Source organism: Exophiala mesophila (assembly GCF_000836275.1).
Source record: "Exophiala mesophila strain CBS 40295 unplaced genomic scaffold supercont1.2, whole genome shotgun sequence".
Lineage (NCBI taxonomy): Eukaryota > Fungi > Ascomycota > Eurotiomycetes > Chaetothyriales > Herpotrichiellaceae > Exophiala > Exophiala mesophila.
Genome location: NW_015622505.1, coordinates 3743523 through 3755501, shown reverse-complemented (window position 1 = coordinate 3755501; position 11979 = coordinate 3743523). Strand labels below are relative to the sequence as shown.

General features: G+C 51.4%; 7 protein-coding genes across 7 annotated transcripts in view; 4 read left to right on the top strand and 3 right to left on the bottom strand.

The window, feature by feature from the left end:
• Window positions 1-26: 26 nt before the first annotated feature.
• PV10_03142 (uncharacterized protein) lies at window positions 27-1085 on the bottom strand (the record flags this gene model as incomplete). The annotated part of the gene is made up of 3 exons (XM_016367546.1): window positions 27-179; window positions 236-768; window positions 824-1085. 3 exons carry the CDS (start codon window positions 1083-1085, stop codon window positions 105-107), a joined length of 870 nt encoding a protein of 289 aa, XP_016227064.1. The 3' UTR covers window positions 27-104.
• Window positions 1086-1793: 708 nt separating this feature from the next.
• On the top strand, window positions 1794-3738 carry PV10_03141 (uncharacterized protein). Its single transcript, XM_016367545.1, has one exon. It carries the CDS (start codon window positions 1866-1868, stop codon window positions 3693-3695), a length of 1830 nt encoding a protein of 609 aa, XP_016227063.1. The 5' UTR covers window positions 1794-1865; the 3' UTR covers window positions 3696-3738.
• A 63-nt stretch (window positions 3739-3801) lies between these two features.
• PV10_03140 (uncharacterized protein) lies at window positions 3802-6265 on the bottom strand. Its single transcript, XM_016367544.1, has 2 exons — window positions 5919-6265; window positions 3802-5868 (listed from the first exon to the last, which is right to left on the bottom strand). The coding sequence occupies exons 1-2, from the start codon at window positions 6083-6085 to the stop codon at window positions 4092-4094; spliced, it is 1944 nt and encodes a 647-aa protein (XP_016227062.1). The 5' UTR covers window positions 6086-6265; the 3' UTR covers window positions 3802-4091.
• Window positions 6266-6494: 229 nt separating this feature from the next.
• On the top strand, window positions 6495-7082 carry PV10_03139 (uncharacterized protein; the record flags this gene model as incomplete). Its single annotated transcript, XM_016367543.1, has 2 exons — window positions 6495-6567; window positions 6622-7082. The coding sequence occupies 2 exons, from the start codon at window positions 6495-6497 to the stop codon at window positions 7080-7082; spliced, it is 534 nt and encodes a 177-aa protein (XP_016227061.1).
• Window positions 7083-7410: 328 nt separating this feature from the next.
• Window positions 7411-7971, top strand: PV10_03138 (uncharacterized protein; the record flags this gene model as incomplete). Its single annotated transcript, XM_016367542.1, has 1 exon — window positions 7411-7971. The coding sequence occupies one exon, from the start codon at window positions 7411-7413 to the stop codon at window positions 7969-7971; it is 561 nt and encodes a 186-aa protein (XP_016227060.1).
• A 619-nt stretch (window positions 7972-8590) lies between these two features.
• Window positions 8591-9334, top strand: PV10_03137 (uncharacterized protein; the record flags this gene model as incomplete). Its single annotated transcript, XM_016367541.1, has 1 exon — window positions 8591-9334. The coding sequence occupies one exon, from the start codon at window positions 8591-8593 to the stop codon at window positions 9332-9334; it is 744 nt and encodes a 247-aa protein (XP_016227059.1).
• A 739-nt stretch (window positions 9335-10073) lies between these two features.
• Window positions 10074-11979, bottom strand: part of PV10_03136 (uncharacterized protein) — a gene marked incomplete at both ends in the record, with an annotated part of 2550 nt that continues 644 nt past the window's right edge. Inside the window, one exon of the mRNA XM_016367540.1 lies at window positions 10074-11927. Within this exon, the coding sequence (XP_016227058.1) occupies window positions 10074-11927 (1854 nt within the window). The remainder of the gene's footprint in view (window positions 11928-11979) is intronic.

Sequence of the window (11979 nt, the reverse complement as noted above, 5' to 3'; positions counted from 1 at the left end):
TTTCTGTTCTATTTGACAGTGATATTGCCACCTACTATTCTCTCTGGCATGCAGCTCGCTCGACGACACCAATTGAACTCCCTTTTCGGCGGTTAAATGCCCCCTCATTTCGATTTAGCTGCCGCATTGATTTTTTCCTGGACAATCCCGAGCTTCGCCTGACCTTTGATCAACGTATCCTACAACGCGTTATCAAACAACTATCTGGGTAGATAGATGAAGGGTGGAGACTTACCCAAATGGTCGCCCAGCCAAACGTTGACACGAACCAGACCATAAACGAACCGCTTGCGACCCAATGGCGTTTTGTAGGGCTGGAGCTCAGTATATTGTCGACAATTGTCTTCACTGCGACCTGGGCGTCCATAGCAATCTTTGTGAAATTCTCACCAGACATTGACTCTTGCACTTCCTCCTTTGCCGCGATATATGGAGAAGTGGCCGGCAACTGGGGAGCACTGACCAAGTTGTTGAAGAAATTGGTCTTGGTGCCGCCACAAACCACGAGAACGACTTTGACTCCGAGAAGACCCAGCTCGATACGCATTACATCCGTCAGAAGATTGGCTGCCGCCTTGCTCGTGTTGTACCAACCACTCCAAGGATATGGGACGTATCCTATGCCTGACCCAACGTTGACGACTGTCCCTTTTGATGCGATCAGTAGGCGCGAGAAGGCTTTGGTGACCCCAACCAGAGCGAAGACATTGACGTCGAATAGTTGCTTTGCGGCGGTTAGGTCTGAGTCCAACAATGGCATGCTATAACCTAGGATGAGATGTTAGTAGCCATAAATTAAAAACCCGACTGAGCGGGTTCCCACCTCCGCCAGAGTTGTTGATTAGGAAGTCCAGTTTGCCGCCTGTCTCAGCTCCAACTTGTTCCACCGCCTTCTGGATTGATGCATCGTCAACAACGTCTAGTTGCAGGACCTTGATACCCTGCTCTTTCAAATGTTCAATCTTTGCAAGACTTCGAGCTGTCGCGAATACTAGTAGGCCTTTCTGATGTAATTGTTGAGCCAGGACATCACCAATCCCTCCCTTACTACACCCAGTGATGAGGACTGATTTGCGAGAGGCCATCACGCCAGAATAGCTTTGTCACGAGGAATTCAAGATTTAGGCCTGGATAATCTCTTCAACGAACCTACCATGCAACCTTCAGGTCGACCAGAGCTATATGTCATGGTAGAAGCCACTATCTCCTGACGGTGCGTCTTTATTCCGCCTCAACGGAAATGATCGTCTAGGTCGAAGTATTCTTATTAATCAGTTGATCGCCCGCCTGTGTTGGTAGGAGCAAGGACGGGTAGACGGCGCATCTTTACGCCGCTTCATGCCATACAATCCCGGAGATAGGGAACGCAATCAATGAAGCCAAGACAAAGGAAAAGAAGCAATAGTGCTTGGGTGAAGGACTTGACGGATATTGACTAGATACATGATATCCTTGCTTTTATGGTAGACCAATTTGATTGTAAACTGTAGTCATGTTGACAATGGATGTTGGATCTCGTCGTCTCATAATCAAATCAAAGTCTTGGCGCATGCGCTGTGTCACCACGTGATATGTCTCCGCCTCGCGTGTTCAACTGGTCGCGTTTATCCATCGACGTCGCCTGTATCAGTTACATCAGCTAAATCATACGTGTCAAAGTCGTGTCTTTTTGGCTGACCAGAACTGGTCCACATGTCAAGGACACCGAGAACATAGATGACGCCCTGGCTCAAAGGCAGTACGAGGGGACGCCTCATCCAATGACGGGTTAAGTCAAACCATCAAACCAAAGACCTTTACGTGGTCTACCCTTGAGGATCTAGTATACGAGGCTTCTAAATGCCCAGAAAGCCCTTTATCTCAACATGAGTCAAGTGCGAGCTTCATCGCCCTTATCTTCTCCGCCTGCGACCCAGTCTTTCTCAGGCCAGACGACACGGGCAGACACCCTTCAATATCGGCCAGTCAAACCACTTCCATATGAATTAGCCCACCATGTACACACATATTACGAGGAAGGTCTCTTCACTCAGGCATACAATTTCCTTCTCTCCATCACTGCAAATAGCCTATCCTGCTTTGATAGACATCTGCCGGTGATGGTTCCTTCAGCCCCCCATCTATCCCTGGCAGCGACCATCAGTGTGCACCCTCTCTTCACGACCCGTACCACTTCTCGCGATAAATGGAACCAATCTAATTCAGCTCTACGACTTCTGAAAATCATCCTGAAATCGGCCGGGCCCGTCAACGCCAACTTGGTCAAGGCCTTTACCTTTCGAAGATACGATCCAAGGTCGTCAGAAGAGAGGAGGTCGCCTTTCAATTCGACTGACCAAGGACGCCGGCCTAAGCAGCGGGCATTTGATCCTGAGCCAGACACGCCATTTGCAAAGAGAGACAGTCTATGGACAGAAGCAGGTGATTTTTGGAGTTTGGTTGGATGGGCATTCAACTGTGCCTGTTTACCAGAAGATATCTATGCCCAGAGATGGGCCGTATATTCTCAGTTTCTATCATTCCTGCTCGATGTTTTGGACATTGATTGGAATCTCCGCAACCGAACTCAAGTACCCGAAGAGAGTTTACTATGGCAGTACGTCGAACTCTCTGGTGGCAACCATAGACGCATTCTCCGCGCCATTTTCGCCAATGGGACGTCGAAATCCACCAACGAGTTTCGACCCATCTTTGACCATGAACTCAAGGGTCCTATACGTCGCGACCTAGCATCCCAGAAGCGGAGAGGGGACGTGAACATTGACCAAGAAATGTACGGGGATTATCTCATGCAAGACGAATCCGACTTGTCTCTTGATGAAGGCGATGAGTGGAAAGACTTCCAAAGAACTTCGAGAGGACATGACCGTCCATCCAAACGAATGCGAACACGCACTCCATCATCTCGCCGACTCACACCCCGAAACAGCTCTGGAAGCCTCCGGTCGCAATACGCAAATGGAGAAGACGGCCCCATCACTTCTGGACCAACAAATAAAGCCACCCTCGGAGATAGCCTCTGTCTCACCCTTCGAATTCGACTTCTAACCATGCTGACCTACATCTCCACACATCCAACCCTGACAGCCACAAGCCCCACCACATTCCCAGACCTAGAAGACCTCCTGACATTCTTCGTCGAATACATCAAACCACTCCCCCTCAGTGAATTCGCCTCTTTCGTCCTCCCTCAACCTACTGTGACAATTCCTCCTCCTCCTCCTTCTACCACACAACCACACAACGACTCTAGTCCTCACAATTTACCGCACTTTGAACCAATCGTCCACCTGAATTTACTAGAAGCCTTACTCCAACATACACTCGAACCATCCGCCCCGAGCATTCGTTCCGATGTCATCATATCCGCACGAAAACTCGAAACCGAGTATCTACCCTTCGCGGCGGCCAAGAACTCGGTTGATGCCAATGCTCGAGTTTCGATCTTGTTGGAAGGGTTGATCAGGCGGATGGTGCAGATGGGAATCATCCATGTCGGTGCAGTACCTCGGGGATTGACTGTCGCGGTTGACGAGGGTGTGCAGAGGAGAGCTGCAAGGGTTGGCAAGGATAAGGAGAAGGATAAGGATGCCAAAGGAGGAAAGCCAGGTCCTGCGGATGAGGCTTGGTCCTGGTTGACGGAAAGTGGGATGAGACTTAAGATGATGGTGCGGGATTTGTACACAAGTACTTGATCAGATGGTATTCCCCTGTGTACGTGATGAAAGACCGAGTGAGGAGGTTCGATAAGTGTCTACAGAACATGGATTCAAGACTCCTAACGTTGGAAGTTTGCTCTCTGGTTTTTTCGCACAGCTATGACCGAGGTCATTGCGGTGGTTGTGTACATTTGTAATGTTATGTATGCAACGCTAACTATGCCACGACCAACGACAGCGGAGAAATCATCATCATCATCATCATCTATAGACAAAGAAGTATGGCTCCAATGTTCAATCTCACTCGTCCCGCCCATGTTGTCACTTGTGCAATTGTAACCATGTCGAATCAGAATACTCTATATCTCGTTCATAACTTCATCTTGGTCAACGGCATCACGCTTGAATTTGATGATGGGTTAGATCTCTTGATCATGGCGGTGGTCGTGGTCCAATAATCTGCCTTCTTGGCCCACCAACACCTAGTCCAGTTCCTCCTCGGTTCTGGTTATCGCCACCCATGTAGCCATATTGATGGACATCCCATGACTGCCCCGGACCTGAACCTTGCTTGAGATCCCTCGCCGCTTCCGCCGTGGCTTTCTGGCCTTCTTCCCATTCTCGTTGCCGCTCACGTTCACGCTCCATCTCCCGCTCCAGGAGTGATTTGCTCGCCCAGGCGCCTGCCTTGGTCTTTTGCTGAGATTGGAGCCGTCGTTGATTCTCAAGGTCGACTTCATGGGTGGTCGAGTAGTCTTGGTAACGGTGCTGACTTGGAGGTGGTGAAGTCGGGGCCGTGTTGGAGTTGAGATAGCGATCAGTGCGATTGGTGGTGGCGGAGGACGACTTATATGTCGACGGGTCTGGAAGAGGTCGAGAGGTCGCCGGGACTGGGGAGATACTTGAATGATCCTGTGATTTTTGCCACTCGGACTTGAGGTAGTCTCGCTCAGAGCTTGCCCAGTCATCCTCGTGACTCGTTGGCCCAGGCGATCGCGATGGTGTATTGGAGGATATCGGTTCTGGGTCGGGAATTTGGATAGAGGATGCGCCAGTTCGCCGAGATTGAGAGCGCATCTGCTCAAGTTGGCGCTCCAACTCGGCGATACGCCTAGCCTCTGGTGTTTCTTGGGGGAGGCCAGGGCTTGTGCTCGGGGGTGGTGGGCTAGCGAGCTGGCTCGATTGATACTGGCTCAAGAATTGACCATTCAGCCTGGCATCACTTGTCGCTCTAGAACGATTGCGGGAGCTGGCAGCCTCTCGTTCGGCTTGGTCCTGTGCTTCGCGTTCACGTTCACGGTCATAGACACGCTGTTGCCTGCGCTGTTCCTCGAGTCTCACGCGTTCCTCTTCTTGTGTTCGCGCTCGTTCGGCCGCACGCCGCTCTTCGGCCTCCCGCTCCTTCTGTCGTTGAGTTTCGGCAAGCCAGCGTTGTTCTTCCTCCAATCTGGCCAGTTCCTCCTCTGCCTCCCGTTGTGCGGCTTGAGCACGTTGGTACTCTTCTTCCGCTTGTCGTTTCTGCTCTTCCTCCTCACGCAAGCGCTTCTCCTTCTCGGCGACGCTCGGGACTTTTGGAGCCGGAGACGTGATTTGTCTGCGAGCACCAAACGCGATGCCTTGATTCCCTTGGCTTGCCCCGCCCATATAGCCATACTGGTGAATATTCCAGGCAGGAGCAGTCTTGCCTTCGTCTGTCTTATTACTCCATGAGCTGACTGAGCCACCGGTAGCCAGGCCACCCCTCGCAAGTGAACTTGCAGGGGGCACGGGTTTGGAGGGACTGATACGGCCCGAGTATGCAGCTCTGTTAAGTGGGTTGAAGGCAATAGATGGAGGCTCTGGGGTGTTGGTGCTAGTTCCACGCGGCCGGAGGGCAGGTGAGTTTGTCATGTAAGCAGGAGATCTGGGTGTGCTGCTCGAGCCGGTGCCCTGGGGGCTCATGGCGGACTTGCTCTTTGCGCCGAGGGTGTTGGGGAATGCTGAAGGATTGATTTGGTTTGCTTTCCGACTGAATGCAGCAAGGCATTGTAGAACTTGGGCGGGGTCTTTGCCATCATAAAGATCCACTGTGAGGAAGCGATCATGAGAGGGGAGACTCAGTGGCGGCATTTCGCATGCGCGCAAAAAGTGAGAGATGTTCTCCATCTGGACAAATGGCATGTTTGACTGCTTATACTTGACACTGGATGCTCCGGCGCGAATGACGAGTCTGGGGAGATGTTAGGACGGGAACTGGGAGGAGGGGTTGGATGGACATACTTGCATAGGGCGACACCATCCTTCAGCGCATCCATCAAGTCGCCTGGAGCCAGAGGTTCTCCTAATACATCCTCAATCCATGATCGGACTTGATTGGCAGCGGCGGGCGTATATCGATCCAAGCGCAACTTGCGCATGTCGTGATCCAAGCTGGTGACGGAAGCCATGGCTGCGGTCGATGTGGGTGGTGGGGGGGGAGAAAGAGAGTGCGAAACGCGTCCAAGGCGCAATCGAGTAACCGTATGTCTGTAACAATGGATGTAGAGGAAGTGGAATAACAAAGTAAGGAGTGGGAGTCCGTGCTGAGCGTCAGCACTCGCGGAGTACTCGTTGAGATTATGACTGAGTTGGTCATCTGTCTGTCTGCGTCTCAGGCGGCAGTCCGGGCGAAGAGGCGGAGAGGCGCAGATGCGGCAAGTGAAGTCAGTGGAGGCATGATTGGTTCGCGCCTTCCCTGCAAGTTGACGTCGTTGGCGGCGGCGCCTTCCATATTAATTATTGACGATCAACGACTTCAATATTCTTCTTTTCCTCTACATCCAACCTCTTCAACCAACCTGCACCTGATCCTGCAGGATGTCTTCATTTCGGAGTCTATGGATTCGATGGAAGATGCTCAGACTCCCTTGGAGAAAGAGGTTCTTAATTGGTAAAACTCCTAGTCGACCTCCCCATATTTACCCGCTGCTCACATCTATTACAGGCACAGACCTCTCCGGTAATACCTTCTGGGAGTTCAAAGATGCCCTCAACCACAATCGTTGGCGTCGAATAGTCAAGACGAGCCGCAAGACTCACTATTCTGATGTCCAAATCTCTCCTCAGTGGCACCAATGGCTACGTGCTACTCGCGCTGATCCTCCCTCATTGCAAGAACAGACTGCCGACCTTGAAAGATTGGCTCAGATGAAGACAAACGCCCGTCTCGCGGACGAAAGATGGGCCGCAAAAGCAAAATATATCGAACCCTCGAAGCCATCTAGAACGCCGCAGCTGAGTGATGGCCCTCGGCCAAACGCCGCAAGCTCCCACACACCCGTAGACAAGAAGTCCCAGACTACTACCGATTCGGAGAGCTCAGGGAAGCCTTCTCCCGAGACAGGATCAAATCCTGGTCAGAACTGGAAACCTGAGGCCTGGGTTCCTACTTCCTCAAAGAGGTGACGCGGTGTCTATGGCCACATCCCATGGAAGATGCTGTTTGAGTGACTTCATGGCCACCAAACAGGGCTCTAATAGGTGACGCTTCGTCTGTCCAACTGACTTGATGGTGACCCAGAGTATAGCTTGGTTTCACACAAGCCAAGGCAGCCAAACCGAATCCAAGTTTCTTTCTCCAGCAAACGAAGCGACAATTCCAGTTCCCTATTCTCCTTGACCTCACGCTTGAGCCTGGCTTGATTCACTATATAAATCATGTCAATCGTGCAGTTTCTTTCCTATCAACCAGATGTATTGAATACCGTTTGGCAGAGAAGTACCACCTGACATCATGTCTTTCTTCACCATCATCCCACCTTTGATCAAGGCGGACCTGCCTCCGCCTCACATCGGTATCGACTTGAACCAGGGTGTCGCCTATTTTCACTGCTCGACTTCTCGTTGCTACAAAATATGGGGCATCGTCTGGGATCGTAATGTTCGACCCAGGGCATGGCCAAGCCTGTCGGATTTCTTTCAACAATCTCACAGCACCTTGTGCGAAGAATGTCGCCAGAAACAACGAAACGATCCGGAATCTGGTGGCCCATGTTCGACGATCGTCTCAGCAAAGATCGAACACCCAAGTTGTCAACAACTACCTCACTCAAACCCAACCTTGGACTTGATCCCGAAGACCCAGAACGAATCCAACAGCCTTGGAGCAGCGGAGCAAAAAAGTGCTGAAGACCTTGATTACAATGAGGTCATGGTCGTGGAAGACTTCGATCAATTGCCAAAAGTATCACAGGGTTCTCAGAAACTCGAATTGTCGGCCCAACAGACCTCTAAGACCCCTGTCCACTCGGAAAGCGAGTGGGTTGTGGTTGATGGTTTACAAAAAGAGCCATAAGGGGCCAAAGGTTTAGGGTTCAAATTTTATCAACGTTGCCACTTATCCTGGAGTTCCGATTTAAGTGTTAAGTCTGTAATGATAACACAACCTATACCTGCCATATCAAAACGTCCCCTCGTTATTCCTCTCTTTTCCGCACCAGCAAGGAGCTTTGATCTGCTATTTTGACCCCACAAACTGCCATGCTCTTATCCCATGTGTACGACTTTCATTTGGACAACCTGCCCAGTTTGACCTCGGGACTTGAATGCTAGGACCTTGTCACCAAGCTGACTTAGATTAGGAGACAGTCTCGGACTGCTAACAGTAGGACAGCATGTTTTCTGCTCGAGTCACCACAAATCCTTTCTAAACGACACCCTCTCCTTTGAGCCATCCGAGGCTGGACGTGACAATGGCGAGTTCACGCTACCTCGCGGAACCCACGGAGTGTCGAGAGAAATGGTCGATTGCTGAAAATGAAAACCAAGTCCACTCCATCTTATAAAATCCTTTCACATCCTTCATTGGGCGCTGTTCGAAAGATTATCAAGGAAGTGCAGCAAAAAGAAGATCACGGGTACTCTTGAGTTATTATATTTCCAAATATTCGCTACCTCACCTCCTGGTCCGCACCATGCCTTTATGGTTCGAAAAATGGATGCTTGCCAGCGGTGGGCGGCGACTACCCAGACCAAAAAAGCCCCATCAAGGAAGAGGTTCCGCCGCTCATGAGCCACGGGACAGTACCGATGGATACAGTGGCTTTCCACAGCATAGAACCGACCGTGGTCGAAGAGATGGGCCCTTGAATCAATCATACGGAAACCACGTCGCGGATCCTCCACGTCGAAGCTATGAGTCCTATAGCGGCGACTATGATCGTATGGACGAAATAAATGCCCTCCCACAGGATGACGACTTCCGCTGGGATCCAGATCGATTCGAATCTGAAGGGTATTATGATGGTCCGAGAAATGAATGGGACTCGCAACACTTCATGGGCCCCCATCCATTCGAACCTCGAGGATATGGTCCCGAGGACTTTATGGGCCCAGCGAGGGGTGAGACTCGTTTTATATTTGTTCCATCACGACGTTTTGGTTTCCTGCCCCCACGCATGCCAGCTCAAACACCACCACTGTACTACGATCCACCGTTAGCACCATCGACAATGGAACCACTGTGGATGCGCCCTCCTAGACGGAGACCCCATCCGCCTAGACGAGCAGTCGACTGTGACACTGATTGCAGTTGTTCTGTATCTGAATCGGAGGATGGGCCGGAAATTGAAAATATGGAGAGGGCGGCCAGAGAATTTAGGGAAAAGAGAAGAAAAGAATCACAACTGGGGAGACTGCGACGATGGTTTCGAACTTAGATCAATGGCGGTTGAATGACGATGAGGAACTCGTACCGTCGTTTCCGTGGCATCTATCACTAGATAGTTGCAGCAGACAATCTACATGTGTCTCAGAAGAAGCTTACATGAAAATAATGATGAGTCGAGTCATGAATGTCATTGGAGCACTCGATAACATGACTGTGCAATGCCCTTTACTCACAATACAAGCCCCAAGTGTCTGATTCCATCATAAAGACCCCCTACCCTCGCTCAATGAATCGATCCCCGCTGCAAAATTGGTCGCCCTCCTTGTGTAGACCCTCTTTGAGGTGAGTCTACAACATTTCATATCTTTCCCCCGCTTCATTTCAACCGGAGACACTCTCTTTGCTCAGACCCTCTTTGGGGTGGGTCTGTAGCAGTTCTCCTATTTCTGATCCTGCTCTGTGTCGGTCGACCAATTGTTGCTTCTTCACCGGGAGATCGATTCATGGTGTCGTTTTTGTGTGGTTGAGGACTCTGTTGTCTCCTTGTTCAGCTCATCCCTCCACCATTCCTCCAGTCCCTCGATGGTTATCATTGTGTGCGAACCCAATAGACCATAACGCCCGATGCCGCAATGATGCAAACCTTTCACCTCTGACAATAGTTAGACTAACCAGCACAATCCCATTCCGCACGACCAGCAAGTGGTAGTCATACTCCGACACCTGCTCTAGACCTTCACAATTCCTCACCTCCTTAGCCTGCGCAAAATAGCACTCCCTGCAATCCCTCAATTGCACTGACTTCGCGCGTATCGAATGAGACCATAAGCCCCAAGAAGTCCAATGGTCGGGTAGATGATGACCATAGGGACGGTAATGGCCACTGCACAGCCGAAGATATGTGTAAGGGACCACTTGGGTGGCTCGTAGGGCTCGGTAGCTGCCTGGGTCGCGTCTGCAGATGTCTGGACTTCGTCTGCCTTGGGACCAGTGGGAGTAGGGATGGTGAGCTCTTCTTTGATGGAAGAGAGAGCCACTACAGGCACCTTTGCGTCATCCAAAGGCTCAGTGGTCTGGAGAGCGAGATCCGGCATTGTGGCCGGCATGGTTGCTTCATATTCGATGGCCTCCGTATCAAGATGAGTTCCAATGTTTCTGAAATCGAGGTGGTCCTCCACAAGCTCCTCACAGTTCAACTCGTTCTGGTCGTTTTCTTCAACCTTGACCGGTGTCGCCGGGGCGCTTAGAGCAGTTGATTCAGAAACATTGGTTGTCTTAGCTGATGGGGAGCCAAGCAGAATAGAGCTTTCGTCTCCCTTGGATGACGAGTCCTCTTTACCACATCCTGAGCAGGGTTCATCAATGGCGGTCGAAGCGTCTTCAGAAAAGCTTGACTCGGCCGGGCTGCTGACTGCAACTGCGACGTCAACTTCAGGGCTCTCCGGGGAAATTGGTGTAAGAGAACTGCAAGCAGGGTTGACTGATAGAGGAGGATCCTCAATTTGTTGCTTGCAATCGGGTGCAGGCTCGGAAGCTAGAATTCCCCACAGAGTGGCGGGTCCGGGAACATCTTCTTGAACTTGAACTTGAAGCTGCTCAGTATCTCCAGCGGCAGCTTGTGGTTGCACCGGGACTCCATCTCCAGTCGCTTCCACAATATCGTGAGGAGGAGGGAGCACCGGAGTCGTGGCAATTGGCGCTTCGACATCGCTAGCAAGGGGAGTCTCCTCACTCAAGACTTTCGGCTGATCACAGTTGGTCTTGAGTTCGTTCGCAGGCATCGACGCGTTCGATGCAGTCTCTAGCGCTCTCTTGGAGCGGATGGGCAGTTGACAGATCAATTTAGTTGGCGGTGCGACATGATGAGAGAGGTGCTCCGAGCCGCCTTCCTTGAGGTTGTCGTCAATAGTCTCACATGGTGTCTCGGTGTTGATGATGGCCGGATGTTGCAATTGACTGACTTGTCCAATACCAGCGTTGATGTCAGTGGGCATGGGACTCTTAAGTGCTTCGACATCGGGCGCTGAATGGCTGACATCCGCAGGGCTCGAAGACGACAAGATGCCCCAAAGAGTAGCCGGTCCAGGAGCATCGACAGAAGTCTCATTGGGCACGGAGGCATCAGAGTTCACGGACGAGGTTTGTTCCACAGAATCAGAATCAGGAGACTCTTCGGTGGAGAAGGAGACGTCGTAGTCGTCAAACCAGTCATCGTAGTCGGTGGAGTCATCTTCTGCGATCTCCTCGTAATATAAACGTAGGGCACGTGCAGCGGGGTCCTCCTGTGGCTCATTTGATGTTGTCGCGGCTCCTATATCGCCGTGGGTGTCAGGAACAGGAACCTCAGTGTCTTGGGCAACTGCCACATTCTCCGCATTGACATCCGCGAGCCATCCTGCAGGAGCAAAGCATTCATCGTCGATGTCCTCTGGGCATGCGCCAGGATTATTGGCTGGAAGAGAGTTGGGATCGGGGAAGGCAGGTCTCTCAGTTGAAACTGGCGCATCGTTTGCCTGGAGGGGTTCCTTTTCGCGCTGGAGAGAATCGACAACGGGACCTGCAGGTGCTTCAACAGAGAGCTGGGCGTCATCTCTACGCAGTGGTGCTTCATCAACATTGGCAGAGGCTTCGTCGGTACGGAGCTCTCCGCAAGCTTCAACATTGGCAGAGGCTTCGTCGGTTGGGAGCTCTCCG